Genomic DNA, 20,143 nt, shown 5'->3' on the forward strand with positions numbered 1-20,143 from the left:
AAGACCCAGGGTGCCCAGAGTGGAGACAGCTGTGTAAACCGCAGGGTGGGGTATTTATAGCTCAGCAGGGCCAGCCCTGTGGCCATGGGCTCTGTCTCTTGTTCTGTTCACCGAGTTTCCTGGATGCGCTGTCCTCAGGGTCGCATGAGGCTCTCTGCAAGACTCCATGTCTCCACTTGCTGTCCGGAGCCTTCTGGGTATTTCTCTCCATCCCTGTTTTCAAGAAGAAATGCTGTGTCCCGGTTCTGGGGCAGGGGAGAGTTAATATGTTCCATCAAGGGGTCCTGCTGACCCCTGGAGGCCACTTCCCCTGGGCTCCTGAGCTCTGGGCTGAGGTGGGACACACACGCCTGGCCTTTGGAGTTGAATCTGGGTTGGGGTCCCTGCTGGCTGCTTTATCCCACCAGTGAAAGGGGTGAAACCCCGGGGAGAGTGTGGAGGGAGAAGGGGCAGGATGGTGGTCGGGCACATGGGCAGGAGGCTTGGGGACAGTTCTCATGCTGCTGCATCAAACCCTCATCTGAAAGGGGTCCTCCACTCCTGGGAGCAGGGGTGGCAGTAGCCCCACCTCTCTGCCAGGCTTAGGGCCCTATCTGGGACTAGGAAAAGTGTGGTATTTATTTAGTCTTAGGGTGAAGCTGAGGGGCCTGGGGCACCCGAGGAAACCCATTCTTTGGGTCAGGACTCCTTGGGCTTTCCAGGCCCTGGTCACAGAGGGGAGGAAGGGGAGGAGAAGAGAGAGAGAGAGACCGAGAACACACAGCTCTGTAATGGAAACTTGGCTTCCAGCCCCACACTCCTTCTTTAATGCCTGTGCTTGAGTCTCGGGTTGGGAACCCCTTTCCTCCAGCAGGTACGCTGAGCTAGCTCCATGGCCCACTCCTGTTCCCCTGCTCCGAGCTGGTGACACAGGACATGTGAGCCTGCTGCCTCCCTCTTCACCCTCCCCCACCCCTGTCCTTGATTAATTAGGTCAACTCGTAACTTCCAGGGCCTGGCAGGAGGAGCCAGGAACACAGTGGAGGGGGGCCAAGGGGTTTTGTTGACGTAGCTCAAGCGTAGCTTCATGGAGCAGCAGCCCCTGCAGAGCGGAGAAGTCCAGGGAAGCCAGGGGTGAGGAGGGGAGAGAAGCGGGCAGCTCCCCAAAGCCCTCCGCCTTCCCCACTGGCCACCTGCCCCTGCTCCCTGAATCTGAGACTGTAACCCTCCATGTCGTGACCAAGAGACTGGCTGAGTCTCTGAGAAATCCACATTGAGCTGAGCATCCTACATCCAGTGGGGTTCAGGACCATTTTCTTTTTATGTGTGTGATGCTTTCTTTCCAGTGATGCTCCTGCCTCATCACTGGTCCTAAGAGTTTTGGGGAAGCAGACCCCATGAGATGGTCTCACCTGTTATAAAGTGCAGGCTGCATCATGCTTCTGTCTTGCGGTAGCTGAGTAACATGGCCAGATGGATTCCGTCCTCTCCAGGGATCTACCAAGAAGGTGGCCTTTGGGGATCCCCAGACCTGGGTTCAGATCCCTGTTTTGTTCCTCTTTGCTTGCTCTGTGGGCAAGTCTTTTAACCTCTTCGTGCTTAGATTTCCTTATTTGCAATCGGAGTTAACAGTTCTAAAAAAAGACTGTTGAGATGAAACATAGCAAAGAATGGAAAGTTGTTTGCACAAAATAGACACTCAATAAATGGCTGTTGTGATGACTGTTAGCTGGTGGTAGATGTGGCCGTGGGTTGGCTCTGAGTTTAGGCAGATCACTTCTACTCTAACTTATTTACTCCAGAGGAAGGTTGATCTGAGAACTAACTGCCCCTTCCTACCTCTCCAGCAATTGTGTGAGGACAGAGAAAACGGGGTGTCATATTGTCACGTGTGGTCCTCAGTGGGAAGTGAGTGAACACAGTGCTTTTTTTTCATCACTGTTATGTTCTCAGACTCTGGTCTCTGCATCTGTGTATCAGTGGTCAGTGCTCAAATATATTTTTGTTGAGATTAAAGTTTGTAGATTTTGGAATCCAGAGGCACTGCCTTAATAGTCTCTAATTCCTGAAGCTATTGAATCATTGTGTAAAAAAATCCTCTCATTTTCTGCTACAATAGCTGGCTTTATTTTTACATTTCTTAATTGGTATCAGCTTTTCTCTCAGAATTACAGAACTATGGAAATTTGGCCTGAGAAGGAACTTTGGAAGTCACTGGAAGGGATGCTCTTGCTTCTTTGCAAAATGTTGGAGTCTTCCTGAATGTTAGGATTGCAGCCCCGCAGGACATTTTTCTTTGACCCAGATTATGAGAGCAGAGAGGCCACTCTGTTGGTCTCATGTAGGCAGAACGATGCCCCTGGCATCCTGCCTGCATCACTTGTCCTCACATCTTTGGTACAACTTCCAGCACCTGTGTCTAATTATCTAAGGCCATTTACTGGGCACCAGAGTCCATCTTGGGAGAAGGCAATGGCACCCCACTCCAGTACTCTTGCCTGGAAAATCCCATGGACGGAGGAGCCTGGTAGGCTGCAGTCCATGGGGTCACTAAGAGTCGGACACAACTGAGCGACTTCACTTTCACTTTCATGCATTGGAGAAGGAAATGGCAACCCACTCCAGTGTTCTTGCCTGGAGAATCCCAGGGACGGTGGAGCCTGGTGGGCTGCCGTCTGTGGGGTCGCACAGAGTCGGACACGACTGAAGTGACTTAGCAGTAGCAGCAGAGTCCATCTTGATTGGAAGTGCCAGGGAATGAATGTCCCCTGGGAATAGACTTCATTCAGCCCATGGCAGACCAAGAGCAGGTGGGTAAATACCCCAGCTCCCTCACCCTCTGGGTGTCTGCTTTGAATACGTACACTGTCCCCTAGAGCTTTCCAGAGGGGTCAAGCTCTAGTTCATGCATTTTAGCTTCAGACTTGAAACACGCCTCCTCCGGCTGGCTCCCACCCTGCTCCATTGCCCTGTCCTCCGTGGCTGCTTCCTGGGATTACCGCCCCCAGGTAAACTACCTGTGCTCAAGTCTCTGTCCTCAGGGGCTGCTTCTCTGGAAACCCAGCCTGAGACAAACGAGGTGTCTTTCTTCACACTCTGAGATATGGTATTTTAAGTCTGCTTATTGAATTTTGAGGCCACTGACCTTATTCCTTTTTTATGAATTTTTGCAATATTTTTTCTCTGCTTGTCACTATTCTTAATCCTAAGAATTAACTATTCAGGTAAACCAGACTATACACGTATCTTGCTTTGACCTTGAAATATCTTTAGGATTGTCTTCACAATTATGGTTAAACTGATATATCTGGTCACCATGTAGGTATTTTGTATTTCAGTCTTAAATTATGGTTTATTCTAGTTGGGCTGCATATGGTAGTTTTTTTTGTTTGTTTGTTTGTTTTTTGCTTCTCTGTGTAGCACGTGGGATCTTAGTTCTCCAACCAGGGGTTGAACCCACAGCCCCTGCCTTGGAAGCACAGAGTCGAGAGAGAGAGAGAGAGAGAGAATAAACATAGGGGCTCTTCTGGCTAATGTGTAAAGTTGTAATTAGCTGCTTGATAAATTTACATGTGGGAGCAGGTTCCAGTTGATTGAGGAAGACCTCAGTGCATGAGCTGCAGGCTTATATGTGTCCTATTGGGTTAGGTGAGATGCCCACATGCACTGTGATTTCCAGAAACTTCCACGAGTCTTACCATATCCATTCACTGAGTGGGAATGGTGACTCCAACATGAATTTCCTGAGCACCTACTCTGAGCCAGCAGTGATTTGGTGTCAGAGAGACAGCAGTGGACCCAGGAGACAGTGATCAGGCTCCATCTTTCTTTCCAGAGCAGTGTCACGAGGTTCCAGTTACATAATGAAAGTGACATCATTTGAGAAACTAGAATTACCATGGAAATAGAGGAGAGGGTATGATGACCTTCAACTCTTTACTGACCATTTCAGAACACTAGGTTGGTGTGACTGGGTGGGGCCCAGCCTCTGGCCTTTCATAAAGGCCACTGGTCCCATGAATTAGACTCTGTCTTTTTCTTACATCCATTTTCTGACCACAGCAACTCTGGACACTCAAGAGGTAGCCAAAGCTTCATGTCATGTCTTTCTTGAGTTCCAAACCACTAGAGAGCCATCTGTGTGCTGTTTCCAAAACCCAAGGACTCTCTGAGGTCCTGCTCTATTGTTATTTTACATTTTTCCTACATGATTAAAAAAATTTTTTTACATGATTTGTCCATAGTGGTCAAGGCCATTGGCAACTCTGTCCTTTTTGAAATTCTCTTTTTGCTTACCTTCTGTGACACCACTTCCCTTGCTCTTTTCTTTCTTTTCATGATTTTTTTTTCTTGTCTATTTTATTTTATTTATTTATTTTTTTAAATTTTATTTTATTTTTAAACTTTACAAAATTGTATTAATTTTGCCAAATATCAAAATGAATCCACCACAGGTATACATGTGTTCCCCATCCTGAACCCTCCTCCTTCCTCCCTCCCCATACCATCCCTCTGGGTCATCCCAGTGCACCAGCCCCAAGCATCCAGTATCGTGCATCGAACCTGGACTGGCAACTTGTTTCATACATGATATTATACATGTTTCAATGCCATTCTCCCAAATCTTCCCACCCTCTCCCTCTGCAACAGAGTCCATGAGACTGTTCTATACATCAGTGTCTCTTTTGCTGTCTCGTACACAGGGTTATTGTTACCATCTTTCTAAATTCCATATATATGCATTAGTATACTGTATTGGTGTTTTTCTTTCTGGCTTATCTTACTTCACTCTGTATAATAGGCTCCAGTTTCATCCACCTCATTAGAACTGATTCAAATGTATTCTTTTTAATGGCTGAGTAATACTCCATTGTGTATATGTACCACAGCTTTCTTATCCATTCATCTGCTGATAGACATCTAGGTTGCTTCCATGTCCTGGCTATTATAAACAGTGCTTCGATGAACATTGGGGTACACGTGTCTCTTTCCCTTCTGGTTTCCTCAGTGTGTATGCCCAGCAGTGGGATTGCTGGATCATAAGGCAGTTCTATTTCCAGTTTTTTAAGGAATCTCCACACTGTTCTCCATAGTGGCTGTACTAGTTTGCATTCATGATCTTTGTTGAAGGCTTTGACTCTACTTTCTCTGGAGGAATGCTGAGTTTCCCATGGTTTCTTCTTCCATTTCCTTCTCTTTAGGAAACCCCATTCATACTCTTGCCATATGCTTCCCTGCTTGTTTATGGTTCTCCTGATGTTCTGGGTAGCTGCACTGTTGCCCTGCAGTGTCTGCACCCACGTTATCCGGGCAGCACACCACCCTGCGGATGGTCCACGGACACTTCAGATTCAACGCATCCTGAGCAGAAGGCACCACACTGTCCCCAGCGTGTCCCTCCGTGTCTGTTCTTTGTCCTGACACTTCCATCCCCATGGTCGTCTCAGCCGGAGACCTCAGCCCTACTCATGCATTCAGTGATCAGCTTTCCCCTGGTTTGTGCTCTTCATCTCATGTTTGTGGAAATCTTGTTATGTGGGATTCACTAGCCTAGGCTCTGGGCATGTTGACATGGTGTCTTAGCCTGGGTGATCCAAGAAGCAGATCCTGAGCAGATGTTAATTGCAGGTGCTTTATTTGGGAGATGATTCAAGGAAATACTGAATATAAATATCATTTTTGTTTTTGTTTTGGCCTCACCGCATGGCTTGTTAATCTTAGTTCTACCATCAGGAATCGAACCTGGGCCCCAGCAGTGAAAGTGCAGAGTCCTAATCACTAGACCACCAGGGAATTCCCTTCAAAGAGATACAGGTTGGGGACCAGATGCTCCTGAGCAGGAGCCAGTCTAACTGACTTAGTGGACCCAACTGGGCCCTTTCTTTTTCCAAGTCCACGTTCAGTGAGGTCACATTGGTAGCTTGAAATTGGACATGGTGAGAATTTAATTTACACCATGGAAATTGACCAGTGGCTACAAATCAGGACTTTTCGTACAGAGAACTGGTTGTTCAGCATTTCTCAGCATGTCACTGGGGGCACAGAATTAAGACGGGGAATGCATGCATGCCCAGTTGCTTTAGTCGTGTCCGACTCTTTGCGATCCCATGGACTGTAACTCACCAGGCTCCTCTGTCCATGGGATTCTCCAGGCAGGAACACTGGAGTGGGTTGTCATTTCCTCCTCCAGGAAGATAGGGAGGACAACAGCTAATAAAGTGTGCTTTATCAGGAAAGTCACCCTGAAGACATCTAGAGAGTCATCCCAGTGGAGTAGACTGGAATCTGGATTGGAACACACACTTTAGTCATCCCTCTGGAGCAGTGAGGTGTTGATACACTGCCCCCTAGCAGTCATTGGCTGAGGGCTGCTGCTTGGGGCCTGGCAGGATCCAGCAGTGGAGAAGCCTCCCTGGAGTTAAGAGACAGGATGCTGAGCGTAGTAGTCAGAGGTGTCAGGGCTGTCAGCGGGACTGAGCGCTGATGGCTGAAGGTGCTGGGCACCCAGCGTGGGCAAGGGTCACACCAGCTGTTAGTGATGTGTGGCTGTGGTGTCTTTCTCCGTAGATCTGAACTTCATGGACTTCATCGGGCAAGACACACAGTGGACTGTGGGGAGGAAGTTAATGCAGGTGAATGACTCACTGACTTCAGAAGATGCAGGACCGCGGAGCAGCAAGAACTGCACTGAACCAGGTAAGATGACGGCTGCACTGGGGCCTTTATACTGGGGACGGGGCTACTGGCAGTGGCCATAGCCCAGGAAGAGCCGGATCTGTGGTTTTCCTCTGAGCTCTGATCCAGAGAGACTCTGAGGACATTTAGGGGCAGGTGTCTAAGAAATGCAAAGGCAAGATCCCAGGGGGACAATTCAGGACTGTTTCCACCTCTGTGTTTGTTCCCTTGGGTGGTGGGGGAGAAGGTGAGTCAAAGTCCTGGTCTAAAATATGGATGCTGGTGCCATACCGAGGGACACTAAGTCAGGAGCAGGTGGGTGAGGATGTCCTGTCCTCTTTGCCTGATTTTTAATTGAGAGCCTTGTTTCTGTCACAGTAAAGGCACAGGTGTTGAAACCAGACCCTCACCTCTGATGTTGAGCTTCTTGGAAGAAATGGATGTTCATGTGTCAGCAGTTATATTTGATATAACAAATAGAATGTGCCTTTCCTCAGAACATTTTACCTCTAATGTTTTTGAACTTTCAAGAGAAAACTAACAGAAGGGGATCAAAGGGACTTGAACTCAGCTCAGCCAGACTTTGGCCAAGGCAGGTGGCCTCTGGACGGATGAAGTCTGCTTGTTTAGACCAGGTGGCGGCCACCCTGTCTGAAAAGGGCCAGAGAGCAAATATGTTAGGCTTCGAAGACCTGATACTTCTATAGTGTCTATAGTACATGTTTATTATTTAATTTTATTTTTAATTAGAGGACAGTTATTTTACAATACTATGATGGTTTCTGCCACACATCGATCGAATCGGCCATAGGTATACATGTGCCCCCTCCCTCCTGAACCTCCCTCCCCATCCCACCTCTCCAGACTGTCACAGAGCAGCACTGAAACACGTACCTTGCTGTGTGTAAAATGGAGAGCCAGCGGGGGTTTGCTGTATGCTGCAGGGAACCCAAAGCCGGTGCTCTGTCTATAAGACATTTTTAAAGATTTTTATAATCTTTAAAAATTAAAAAAAACATTTTAGCTCATGGATGGACTGGGCCTGTGGCCGCATTGTCAGCCCTGACATGGAGTTCTCAGATCTCTTGTGGGTGGGGCGGGGGTGGTTCTTCCTTCCTTACCTGGTAGAGTCTTGGGCCTCAAGTGTGCCCCCTTTAAGGGCCTGGGAGCTCAACCACCCAGTGATCCTACATGCAAACGCTGGCCTCATTTTAAGCATCAGCCTAGATGGACATATGCAATCTTCATTGCAGCCCAAAGAACCTTAGCCCTTGGGTTACAGAAGGTGAAATTGTGTGTGTGTGCTTTTCTTGGGAAGGTGGATAGAAGTTCTCTTTCCGATGTCTGGAAAGAACTAAAAATAGATTACCTTTCCCTGCCAAAAAACAGCCTACAACCTGACATAAACTATATTCCTTAAGCTGGAGAATTCAAGGGTCCCTGTGGCTGTTATTCAGCACTCTGAAAGAGTACCCTTCACTGAAGCACATGGGGGCTGTGTGAGCTACAAGTGAAAGCCGGGTTGAAGGTTTACGTGTCATTACCATGTGGACAGAACTGCATGTCTCCTGGGAGGTGGGCTTCTGTGGGGGCCTGGCCCCCGGGGCGTGGCAGGGATGCTTCGGGTCACCGCTGTGCTGGTAACCCTGTTTGCCAATCGGGTCTTACAGTCGAAGATATGTCACCATCTTTTTGCAATGAGAATGCGGGCGGTGACTGGGATGTCAGGAGACAGGAGATTCAGTTCTAGGAGCCCAACCTTGCCGTGGGCACACCTTTGGATGCAAAAGAATGGCGTCAGACAAAGTACAGAGCCCAGATCTGGGACTGGGGTCCAGCTCTGTGCAGGGCCGAGCGATGGAAGCTTCTGTTCCCTGGAGTTGGGACCATGTGTCAGGGGAGATGGTGCTGGCTCGCTGTGAGTGGCATTGCTGACTGTTTCAAAGAATGCATTTCTCAGAGTGACAGGTGTAAAAGAATAAGGCGCGTGAAATGCCATCGCGAGACAGGAATGACTCAGCTCACAGGCAGAACAGAAGATGTCCAGCTAAGAAGAGCTGAAGCCAGCACCTGTTGGTGTTGGCAAGAAAGTGGGGGCGCAGGGCAAGGAGGAGAGGAGAGACTCCGGGGGGCAACAGTGGTGGGGGGGTGGCAACAAACAAGAGCTCCCCATCCTGCAGCTCCAGTGCAGGCTGGGAAGCAGCCTTCTGGACTGGCCTCCTTCCTGTTCACAATGGTGTCACAGGGCAGGGCACTCACGGCTCCCCGGGATGGTGTCAGGGCTCCCTTGGTGCCCAGCGCTGAGTGTCCACATGGGGACCTGAGTGTGTGGGGGCCGGTGTGGCCAAGGGAAGCACAGTATCAGGGTCACAGGTGGGAGTTAACTTGACTCTTATTGTGAAGTGTGCCTGGTGCCCTCTGATGTCACAGGGATTCTCAGGCTGTGTCCTCAGAACCCCTGGCTGGAGACACCATCGGAATGAAATTGACTGGGAGGCTGGTGATGGGTTGATGTGTTCTGGTTGTGGAAACAGTTGGGGGATGGGGCTGGCTTGCTTCCTCACTTGGGAAGCAGACCTAGTTTAACCCTCTGCCCCTTCCATTGCATGAGTGCAGAATAGGAACTCACAAACTCTTCCACCCCTAAGACACCAGGCCCAGTTCCCCTTAGTAAGTCCCTGCTTTGTGTTCCCAGAATTCCGTGTCCTACTGCCCTCCCTGTCCTTTTATCTCTCTGCCATCCATGTTCCTCCCTCCCCCTCTCCCTTCCCCGCTCCCTCTCTTTGATAACCAGGAGGCCAGAGCACGGTCCAGGGGACAGCCAGGATCCCCGGCCCATTGGACAGTGGCTGTGCTATCTTTGTGGGTGTGGCGAGCTTGATATGGCTCACTTTTCATAGGACAGCTGCCACTTTAAAGACATGTAAAGGACTTCCCTGGTGGCATAGTGGGTAAGATTCCACCTGCTGATGCGGGGGACCCAGGTTTGATCCTTGGTCAGGGAAGATCCCACATGCCATGGAGCAACCTGTGAGCTGCTACTACTGAGCCCACCCGCCTAGAGCCTGTGTTCTGCAACAGAAGAAGCCCCCACAATGAGTAGCCCGAGCGTGGCAGCAAAGAGTAGCCCCTGCTCGCTGCAACTAGAGAAAGCCCGTGAGGCAATGAAGACTCAGTGCAGTCATAAGTAAATAAATAACATTAAAAAGACATCTAAGATTTAAAAAAATTTTTTTCTTTTAAATGGCATTCTTCCCTGCCCCCTTGAAGACCTGTTTTTGGTGAAAATTTGTAATTTTTTCCTCCAGATCTGTATGAAAAAGACTGAGGTCCAGGCTCTAATTTTTCTGTCATCGTTCCAGCCCTCTGAGAATTTTTAAGGTTGTTTTCTTAGCCTGACATTGCCAATCTCATCTCGAGCCCGGAAACATTGTCTTTTGGCAAATAACACTTGAAACTGTTTACTCAGATGAATTATTATGAGAAATTTAACTTTGAATAAATTTGATCCATGGAAAATTAAGTCAGCTAAATGTAATACTGAGGGTGGTAGACAACTGTAGCAGAGAGGGATTCTTAGGAATGTGTGTTGGTACACTTTGCAGAATTTTATTCTACACTTTGCAGTCTGCCTCCAGAAAAAAAAAATCTATCATCTTTTGGTTTTTAGTTCTTTGGTATTTTAAGGAAATGAGCTTTTCCTCAGAGTGCCTCTTTCAAAGAAACTTGGGAAGAAGGAAGCTATTTAAAATGAAAGCCTTTGGTGTGGGCATCACTCTGAGATGACTGCATTTCCCTTTTTAAAAAAATTTATTGGAATATAGTTGATTTGCTATGTTGTGTTAGTTTCAGGTGTACAGCAAAGCGGTTCAGTTACACATATACATATATACATCCCTTTTCAGATTCTTTTCTCATGTAGTTGTCACAGAATATTGAGTCGAGTTCCCTGTGCTGTACAGTAGGTCCTTGTGGGTTATCTGTCTTATAATAAGGGTCGATATGTTCATCCCAAGCTCCTGATTTATCCCTTCCCCCGCATTTTTCTGTTGATAGCCATAAGTTTGCTTTCGACATCTGAAGGTCTGTTTCTGTTTCCATTTTCTTCTGATAAAGGGCTCAGCTCCCTCTCTCTGCCTGACTTGTTGGGTCTGAGCTCTCTGGGCATAGGGAAGCCACCTTGAGCCTTTGCTTCAGGACAGAGGCTGGTAGGCACTGACCCCATGGGGCTGTGCTAGAGGCGTTACTGGATCAGGTGGCTGTTTACTGGAATGGCCAGAAACCACAGAGTCTAAGAGTCAAATCTGAACTGTCCTGGGGGAGGGAGGTCAGGTCAGGATGGGAGAAGCAGTTCAGGGGGGTGTCCAAAGGTAGGTGTGGACCATGAACAGAACCTGGGGGCCGGGCTCAGACGCACAAGCCAGTGAAGGCCGGTTCAGCTGCAGGTCGTGTACAGAGGGAGGGGTTGAGATCCTTCTGTTTTTGAGTTTAAACCGTAACATCAGGGTCAGCTGGTTTAATACCACGAGACTGAATATGACCGATCTACAAAGCACGAAAGGTCCAAATCTCTCACCATTTACATAAAGAAAAAAATGAATGACCTGCCTGAGGTTACAGGGCTTTTCCAGAAGCAGAGCAGGGCCCCTAGCTGTCCCACATGGATAATCAATGCATATCAATAATTATCTAGAAAATCTGACACTTGCATCATTTAGAAGAACACGGTCCTGTAGAAATATAATGCAAGCTACAGATGTAATTTTGAGATTCCTAGTAGCTACATTAAAACCATAAAAGGAAACAGATGAAGTTAATTTAATACTATATTTTCTTTAACCAAATATTTTCAGAATATGAGGAATGACAGTTTTCAATCGCCTTAATGTTTTATCCCTGAGTTTGAACCCAGGAAACAACTAAGATTATTTTTAAAAGTCTTAAAATGTATACTCCATTAGACTAGCTCACATAACAGTTCTCTAACTTCTCTCTACAGTTGTAATTTTCATAATGATTCCAACAGTAGCTGTGGACATTAAGTGGAACACCTTGGAAACCCATTGTGATCTGCTCTTCAATTTTTATCAAGTTCTTTACTGAATTAGGGCAACAGTAGCTGCTGTAACAAGTAAGTCCTTCAGACTTGGGGGTTTAACACAAAAGAAGTTTCTTTCTCATGTGAAGTTCTAGTCTGTGGGTGGCCCTGTTGCTAGAGGTGGTCTGTGGACTCTGAAATTTCCATTTTGAGGCTTCACTGTTCTCACGCTTGGTTTCCAAGGTCACTGTGCTTCTCTGCTTGAAGGGGAAAGAACAGGGGAGTTGTTCACAGCTGGGTTTTATGGACTAGACCCTCCCTCCTGCTCACATTCTTCTGGTCAGGACTCAGGCAAGACCACTTCTAACTGCGTGAGAGACTTCTCCCATTCCCCTGGAAGAAGAGAAAGCAGATTTTCCCCCAAAACTTGTTTCTTATTAAAAAAACAAATGTCTCAATTTTCCTTTATGCTTATCTTATTTCAAAAGCAATATACTCCCTGTAGACAAAAATTATAACCTAAATTTATGTCTTCTGAGGCTGGCTTAGCCAGTAAAGAATTTGCCTGTAATGCAGGAGACCCAGGTTTGATCCCTGGGTCAGGAAGATCCCCTGGAGAAAAGAGAGTCTACCCACTCCACTGTTCTTGCCTGGAGAATTCCTCAGACAGAGGAACCTGATGGGCTAGTCTTGGGGTCAAAAATAGCCACCTGAGCCCCTAACACAACACTAGCTCTTGGTTTAACCTTCATGGTTCTCACCTGGTCAGGTGACACACTTTGATTCTCTTTTCACCTTGAAAGGGTCACAAGTCATGTAGAAATTATCCCAGGTGTGTCTGCTTGCAAATTACATCTTTTCTTTGTAAATGCAAGGAGTGTAGGAAAAATAATGGATGTTTGAGGATATGTGAAATCATTGGTGAAATGTGGAAAGCGCTTGGGTTTTAGAGTAAATCCTAAGTCTCTGTTCTGTCACTTTCAACCTATGTGATGCCAGGTGAGTTTCCTGAATTCTTTGAATCTCTTTTCCACCATCTGTAAAATGCATATTTAGATGCTCACATCATGAAGTGAGCTAAGCTTCATAAAACAGCAAGAGTATAGGATGGTTGGATGGCATCATCAACTCATTGGACACAAGTTTGAGCAGATTCCGGGAGATAAAGCAAGACAGGGAAACCTGGCATGTTGCAGTCCATGGAGTTGCAGAGTCAGACACGGTTTAGTGACTGAACGACAATAAATGGTGGCTATGTTATCTTTGTCACTAGAAGGATCCTTAGGGATCTTAAGAGAAGAATCAATGTTTATTCTTTAAAAATGCTTCAGGGACTTCTTGGTGGTCCAACTATTAAGACTTCTCGCTTCCTCTGTGAGGGCTGTGGACTTGATCCCTGGTAAGGGAACTAAGATCCTGCGTGCCACGTGGTGAGGCCAAAAAGTAAAAAAATCAATCAATCAATCATAAAAATAAATAAAAAATGAAAATGCTCGAAAACCCCCTGGTCTGGACTAGCCCCTTATTCCAGAGTGTCCTGTCAGTAACTCTGACCTTGCCCTCCTAATCCCTTCCCTCTCAGCAGCCAGGCTGACCCAGAGCAGCTGAGGGCAGGATCTCAGGGTGCTGACTGCCTCTCCCTTCCACCCTCTGTCCCTGACTGGGATGCTCTCAGGCCTGGGACGGCCTCTGGGAGCTTTGGGGTAGGATGTAGCCTGGGGAGGGCCTGACCTCTCTCCCCAGAGTCTCCTAGGCCTCAGACTTTTTAAACAGGCTCCCAGGACACAGCCAGTGGTGTGGCTGAGGGCTGGGGGAAAGCATGTCCGAGTTGACCTGCTTATTGTGGCTCCCACCAACCAGCTCACACTCGAGAATCTGGGCAGTAAGCCTGTTACTTCTTCTACTTGGGCGCTCCCCGTGGCCAGTGGGCTGATGGCCACCCTCCAGTTTGCCTCCCCTGGGATTGGTCTGGGTTGACAAGGTTTCCATCTTGGACAGTAAGGTTAAATGAGTTCACGTCTGGGTTATCACACTGGCGCTTCTGTGGTTCCTGATATAGTGTGAGACCATTAGTGTGACTGAAATGTCTATCATAGAACAATAAAATCCCTGAATTAAAGATTAGCAGCCTATTTTAGAAGCTGACTCAGAATGAAGTGGACATGAGCCCAGCTCAGTGGTTTGTCCATCCCGGCCAAGGCCTTGCTCCCTAGCCCCGTGTCTACAATGGGATGTCAGGGCTCCACCGATGGGTCTGGGGACACTGGGCCGAGGAATGGAAGAGAACAGGCTGCAGCCCAGCAGGTCAGGCCACACTGGCAGGAGCATGGGACTGGGGTCCTGGTCACGAAATAGGCACTTGGAGTACCCACCCTGCCTCAGAGTCATTGCGAGAACCAGAAGAGAAGGGATGTCCACATTTTATAATTGTAAAGTACTTCTGAGTGGAGTCAGGGATGTGGTCCAGGGTCCCACAGACCTGGAGAGGCATCCTGCTTTGACATCTATGGGCTGTGGGGCCCTGGGCCAGTCATTTAACCTCTCCAAGCCTCAGTTTCCTCCCCTGCAAAGTGGGGGTAATTCACAGCACAAACAGAAAGGGTTGCCGTGGAGAGTCAATGAGATAAAGTGTGTGAAGAACTTGGCACAAGGGGCTTCCCTGGTGGTCCCGTAGCTAAGACTTCATGCTCCCAATGCAGGGGGCCAAGGTTCAATCTCTGGTCAGGGATCAAGACCCCACGTGCTGCAACTAAGACTTTGAATGCCACAACTTAAGATCCTGCAGGCTACAATAAAAGATCCTGTGCCCTGCAATGGTGACCTGGCACAGCCAAGGAAATACACAAATAAATATGAAAATGAAGAAGCTTAGCGCAAAGCACGTATCCAGCTGTGACTTGATGCCCATTTCTGGAGCACCCACTGTGTGCTCAGGGGTCCTGCACCCAAAGCCTCAGTTATACACAGGAGGATGTGGTTATCACTCATGCACTGGCTTGGGCATGCGGACGTCTCCTCTAGGAGGAGAGTAAAGTCAGTCTGACTGTATTAATATTATAATAGCTAGGTGGAAAGTAAAAATATTCTTAATTTTCAAACCATACATGTTGGGCACATGAACATCCTGTTAGCATCAGCCTCCACTTCCCAATGGATCTTTCTTGGGAAATGGAATTTCACTTATGCTGCAATCTTAATTGACTCTCTTGGGAAAATCCATGAAAAGTCACCAACGATAGGGATTTAGGTCTTTACACTGCATGTGCAAGGTTGGGTGTGCCAAGTGGATGTCAGTGGATGAAGGAAGGAGAAGTAAGGGGTGGTGAGAAGTGGGGAAGAAGCTGGACTTATTCTCTGCTCAGGTCTCTTCCCGTAGGTCAGTTCATCCAGAAAGATGTGATCCATGTCCCAAGGGCAACTGTCCTGCCATATTCCAGAAACAAAGTTTCCCTACCGTCTGTACCATTTAACCACACATAGGAGACCTATTAAGTTAAATTATAATTTGATACTGAGTTTAAAGGAAGGGAAGATGGAACACGGATGTACTCATCTCTTTGTGAGTGTCTTCATCACTGACCCAAGTTTGATGCAGAATATTGGCCTCTCTGCAGGAATCACTGTGTATTTGTAGCTCACAGAAGGGTGTTTCCTTTAATGAGACCCAGGACAAAGAATGTGATGCCCAGTGGATCTACTTAGTGGTTCCCAAGGGCACACACTAATGAACCGAGAATTGTCTTTTCAATGCCACAGTGTCATTGTTGTTACCATTTTGTATCTTCTCTCTCCCCATTTAGTCTCAAGACTCTTGCCTTTAGGTACCTTTTCTCCTACTCCCACATTTTATTATGAAAATTTGCAAACATGCAGAGAAATTGAGTGAATTTTACAGCAAACACCCTCAGACTCAGCACCTAAGTTCTTTAATTTGCATTTCACACTACTGGCTTTATCGTGTTTACTCACCTCTCCACCCCTGTATCTATCCGTTAATCTATCTTATTCTTTTTTGGTGGAATTGGAAGTGATTTGAAGAAGTAAATACACTCCATCTCATATAGGTTTAGCATGTGTGTCATTAGCTAGACTTTATGATCTGTTTATCCATCTTGGGTAACAAGATGTTTATCCAAATGTTGGGTAACATTTATGCACAATGAAGTTTACAAGTCTAATGTATACAATCCATGAGTGGTACCTATTAGCAAACTCCATGGCCAACTTCTGTCACAATATGGGACATACCATCATTCCAGGAAGTTTCCTCAAGTCCCTTTTCAATAAACCCACAGCCCAGCCCACCCCCACACAATTACTCTTCTGATTTCTATCACCATAGATTAGTTTGTACTTGTTCTAGGACCTTCTGTACACGAATCTTACACTATATGCTCTCTGATGTAAGACTCAGTCTGTAGCACACTGCTTTTGAGATTCATCCCTGTTTCTGAGTATAGATGCATCCTGATTCTACATGCACACTCACACATACACAAATACATGTAGATTACTCACACACATGTGACGTGCTTTCCATGTAAATGCTAACATGTTGGGTATATTTCTGTCTAGGAAGTGCCTTGTAGATTTTGGTCACTTTCCTTAGATACTTATTTTAGGTCCACTTTCAAAGAGACCTTTGTGATGTCTGTGAAATTAGCAAGCACTTTGGTTGGCCAGAGGAGGTTAGTCATAGATGGCCAGTTGCCCCTAATGACCCCTCTTACTTCCCTTGGAGCAGAACCACAAACTGGATTAAGCAACCTTGTGGTTTTAAAAAGGGGAAGGGGGAAGGGGGAGCAGAGAGGAGGGGTGATCTCCCTTGTCTTTAAGGTGTTATTACTTCTGATGCAACACTGCACATTCAGTTATTCAGTGATGACAAGAAGTGGAAGGAAGAGAGCCGTGAAGGTCCAGAAAATGGTCTGATTCATTGAGTCAGAGGCCGTGCTCCTTCTGCTGAGGAAGCTGCTTCCTGGGGGCTGGCATGGCATCCATTTTCACTGGAGCTGGGCACACTCCTCTCACAAACAGCATCAGAGAGAGATGATATATCTGCACTGGGAACTAGATACCTGGTTGGGGAAGGTCACCAGCCCCGCTAAAGTGGGAATGTGTGTGTGTGTGTGTGTGTGTGTGTGTGTGTGTTAGGGTCTTTGGAAAGGGTGAGAGCCGTATTGTCCACAGTAAGCTCTGTCCCAGCAGAACCCTTTGTTGGCCCAATCTTCATTCTTTGTGCTCCTTGTTTCTTTGTCGGTTCCTGACATACATGTTGACTGGGAGGAGGGCCTCTGAGACACACATATGACTCTCCAGTGACGGCACACTCTTGGTGATCATCCATGGCTTGCTGTGACCATCAGGCACCTTGACTCAGTTCTGGCTCCCTTAGAAGCAGATGCTGAGGCAAAGGTTTGGATGCCTGCAGTTTATTTGGGAGATGAGCCCAAGGAACCCCTGGGAGTAGGGAGCAGAGAAGTGAAATAGGGGAGAGAGGGCATTTCCTGAACCAGTTATAGTGCAGTCACTAGGTTAGTGAGCTGGGATGGAGTATGGAAGACACCTGGATGTTCTCCCACAAGGGGGTGAGGGAGTTGGGGTATTGATGCACCAGCTCCTGTAACACTGGTTGAGGGCTGCTCCTGGGAGTGGTGATGCCCCTTGCACAGGTGGAGTAGCACCTATGGGTAGAGACAGCCCCAGGGGAATTGAGGGGCAGGTGCTGGCGGTTGGATGTTGGGCCAGTGAGCACCCAAGAGCTAAGGAGAGAAAGGTGAGCAGAGCAGCAACAGCGATTGCTAAACACCTACTTCTCTTTTTTTTTTTTTTAATATAAATTTATTTATTTTAATTGGAGGTTAATTACTTTACAATATTGTGTTGATTTTGCCATACATCAACATGAATCTGCCACGGGTATACATGTAAACACCTACTTCTCTGTTCCCAAGGATGTGGTTTCATGTTGTTGAACAGGTTGGAAAGCTTATCGTGACCCAAGAAGAGCGCATAGCATCACCCAGCACTTCCTCTGTCTGTGCGTGGATTTGTCTTGCTAGGTGAAGCCCTTGGACTCACCCCATTTGTTTTTACTGCATCAGAATGTGTGTTTGCACAAGTGCTGACCGCTCACTAGGCCCTCCTGCAATAAGTGGGAGCTTAGGTAGACCCAGCAGAGGAGGCCTTCTGGCCTGGCAGCAGCAGAGGAGCCCTTCTGGCCAGGCCAAGAGCAGAGGGCTTTCAGGAAGACAGGAGACATCCCTCTTGTCCTCATTCATCTGACTACATCCGTGCCTGTGCTGGCCTTCAGGGGACCTCAGCAAAGCTCAGGACATGTCAAAGTTGAGAAAAGGAGAAACCAAGGAGCCCTGCATAAGCTCCTTCTGCAAGAAAACAGAACCTTTGTCCACCAGGCAGATCTTTTCCTTTGCAGTCAACTAAAGTAAAAGAATTCTTTCTAGGAGCATTGCTGGGGCCTGAGGTCTAGAACATATGTAAACTCAGGGTCAAGACTGAATGTGAACCCTGAATCAGAATTGAGAAATGTGTGTCCTTTGCTCTCTGGGATATGTGTTATTTCAGGGGCATTTACTGGATTGTCCAGCTTCAGAATTAAGCTAGAGTATCCATATCCTCAGGTAACCAGTTCATCCCTCACTGGGCTCTGTCTGGTGTGAAATGGAATCTATATTTTATAGAAAATCATCTTTCAAGGTGGCTCAATGTGTTTAAAGTGGGGAACCCTGTTACCCTGGTATTCAGGTCTGTGGTCTCATAGCTCTTAGAGCTCTCAAAGGTGAGACTTCCAAAAAAAATACATCCCACTGAGTGATGTTCTTCAGCCCAAGGCCTGACACAATGGGAAGTAACTCTCACCTGGAATTTGAGACATTTGGGTCCTTGACGGCTAAGGGATACTATTTGTAACCCCTGAAAAAGGCTGGTACCTTATGGTATCTTAAGACATACCTACAGGTGCTCTGATCTGTCTTTCAACATGAAATTTCTCTCGTTCTCCTCCTCTTGAATATGACTGGCTTTCATGATTCACTTCTAACAGATGGACTGTGGCAGAAGCTCTGTGATCTCCAAAGCTGAGTCCTCTAAGGCAGTAGGGTTCCCCCAGCTCTTCCTCTTGGGATGGTGGCTCAGGAACCCGGCCACCCTGCTGGGAGGAAGCTCAGGCTTCACAGGGGCCATCGGCTAGGGCCTTGCTGACCATTGACAGCCTGCATCACCACCCAGACACCTGAGCAGAGACACCCTCTAGATGACCCCAGCCCCACCTACCATCAGATGCAGCCACGTGAGGCCCCAAGTGAGAGCTGCCTGAGTCCAGTCACCCCAGAACCAGGAGACAGACATGATAATACACAGTTGTTGCTATTTGGAGCTGCCCTTTTGGTCTGCTTTGTATGCAGCTGTAGTGACTGGCACACGCATACACTCTTGGTCATTCTGCTCAACAGCTTCTGGGGCCAGTAGAGAATCTCTGCTATGCATCACTTCCTTCTTTTGTCTGGTGCAGTGACTCACTTGGTGCTCCCCAGCACTGGTGTTTGGTGGGGACAGACAAGGACGGGCATGTTTCTTGGATCCAGCATGGTAGCTAGAGGTAGCATGAGTTTTCTAGCTGCTCTGACGCCAGCAGGTTGGGGCTGAGGGCCTCTTCTGAGTCCAGCTGCAGAGGGGGTGGAGGGTGGAGAAGCTGTTTCTCTCCATCCAATCGAGATCACAGTGGTGGTCTCCTCATTGTCCCCTTGCTCTGGGCTCTTGGGCTGGCTCTGCACACCTAACTGGCTTTTGTGTGGTGACCCCACAGTCTGGCCTTTGCCTGGGGCGTCACGGCTGGAGGGTGCACAGCGGTTAGGCTCCATGGCCCTGTCCTAGGCTCTGGGCCTGCAGACGGCAGGTCCTGGGCACCCAGCCTGGGGGCTTCTCTCTCACGTCCCCTCCTCCCCAGTGCCCCTCTCTTGATCCAGCCCAGGAATGGCTCCTCCTTGTCTTCACTGTCGTGGGGGAAAATGTGAAAACACATGGGAGAGAACTGTGAATGTCCTGCTGGGTGTTTCCACAGACAGAATGTTCTGTTAAGGGGTTAGTGAATGGTTACTGGGCTGGGCAGGAGTGACATACTTACATGGATGTTTTATCTTCTCTGAAAACCATAAATTAGAGTCACAAACTCTTAACACGCAGAGACTCTTAAGAAATTGCATGACCTAGCAGTTCATGTAAGTCCCGAGATCCCTTTGTAACATCACCACAAAGTGGTCCTCTGTCCTGTCCCAGGATGTCCTCAGTGAGGGGAGCTCACCCCCCACATCCTGTGAGAGGCCTTTTTTTCCCCTGGGCCTCCAGGTTTATTACAGTTGTCTTCCTCGTGCTGAACCAGAATGTCTTCCTTTTAGTCGTTGTGAGTTCTGTAAAATAAATCTTATTCCTCTT

General features: G+C 47.6%; 1 protein-coding gene across 1 annotated transcript in view; it reads left to right on the forward strand.

Annotated features, from left to right (window-relative positions):
- Positions 1-20,143, forward strand: part of SLC24A3 (solute carrier family 24 member 3) — a 428,778-nt gene that overhangs the window by 66,614 nt on the left and 342,021 nt on the right. The window contains exon 2 of the mRNA XM_070381141.1: positions 6,547-6,675. Within this exon, the coding sequence (XP_070237242.1) occupies positions 6,547-6,675 (129 nt within the window). The remainder of the gene's footprint in view (positions 1-6,546; positions 6,676-20,143) is intronic.

This window comes from Bos mutus, chromosome 13 (genome assembly GCF_027580195.1).
Source record: "Bos mutus isolate GX-2022 chromosome 13, NWIPB_WYAK_1.1, whole genome shotgun sequence".
NCBI classification, from domain to species: Eukaryota; Metazoa; Chordata; class Mammalia; order Artiodactyla; family Bovidae; genus Bos; species Bos mutus.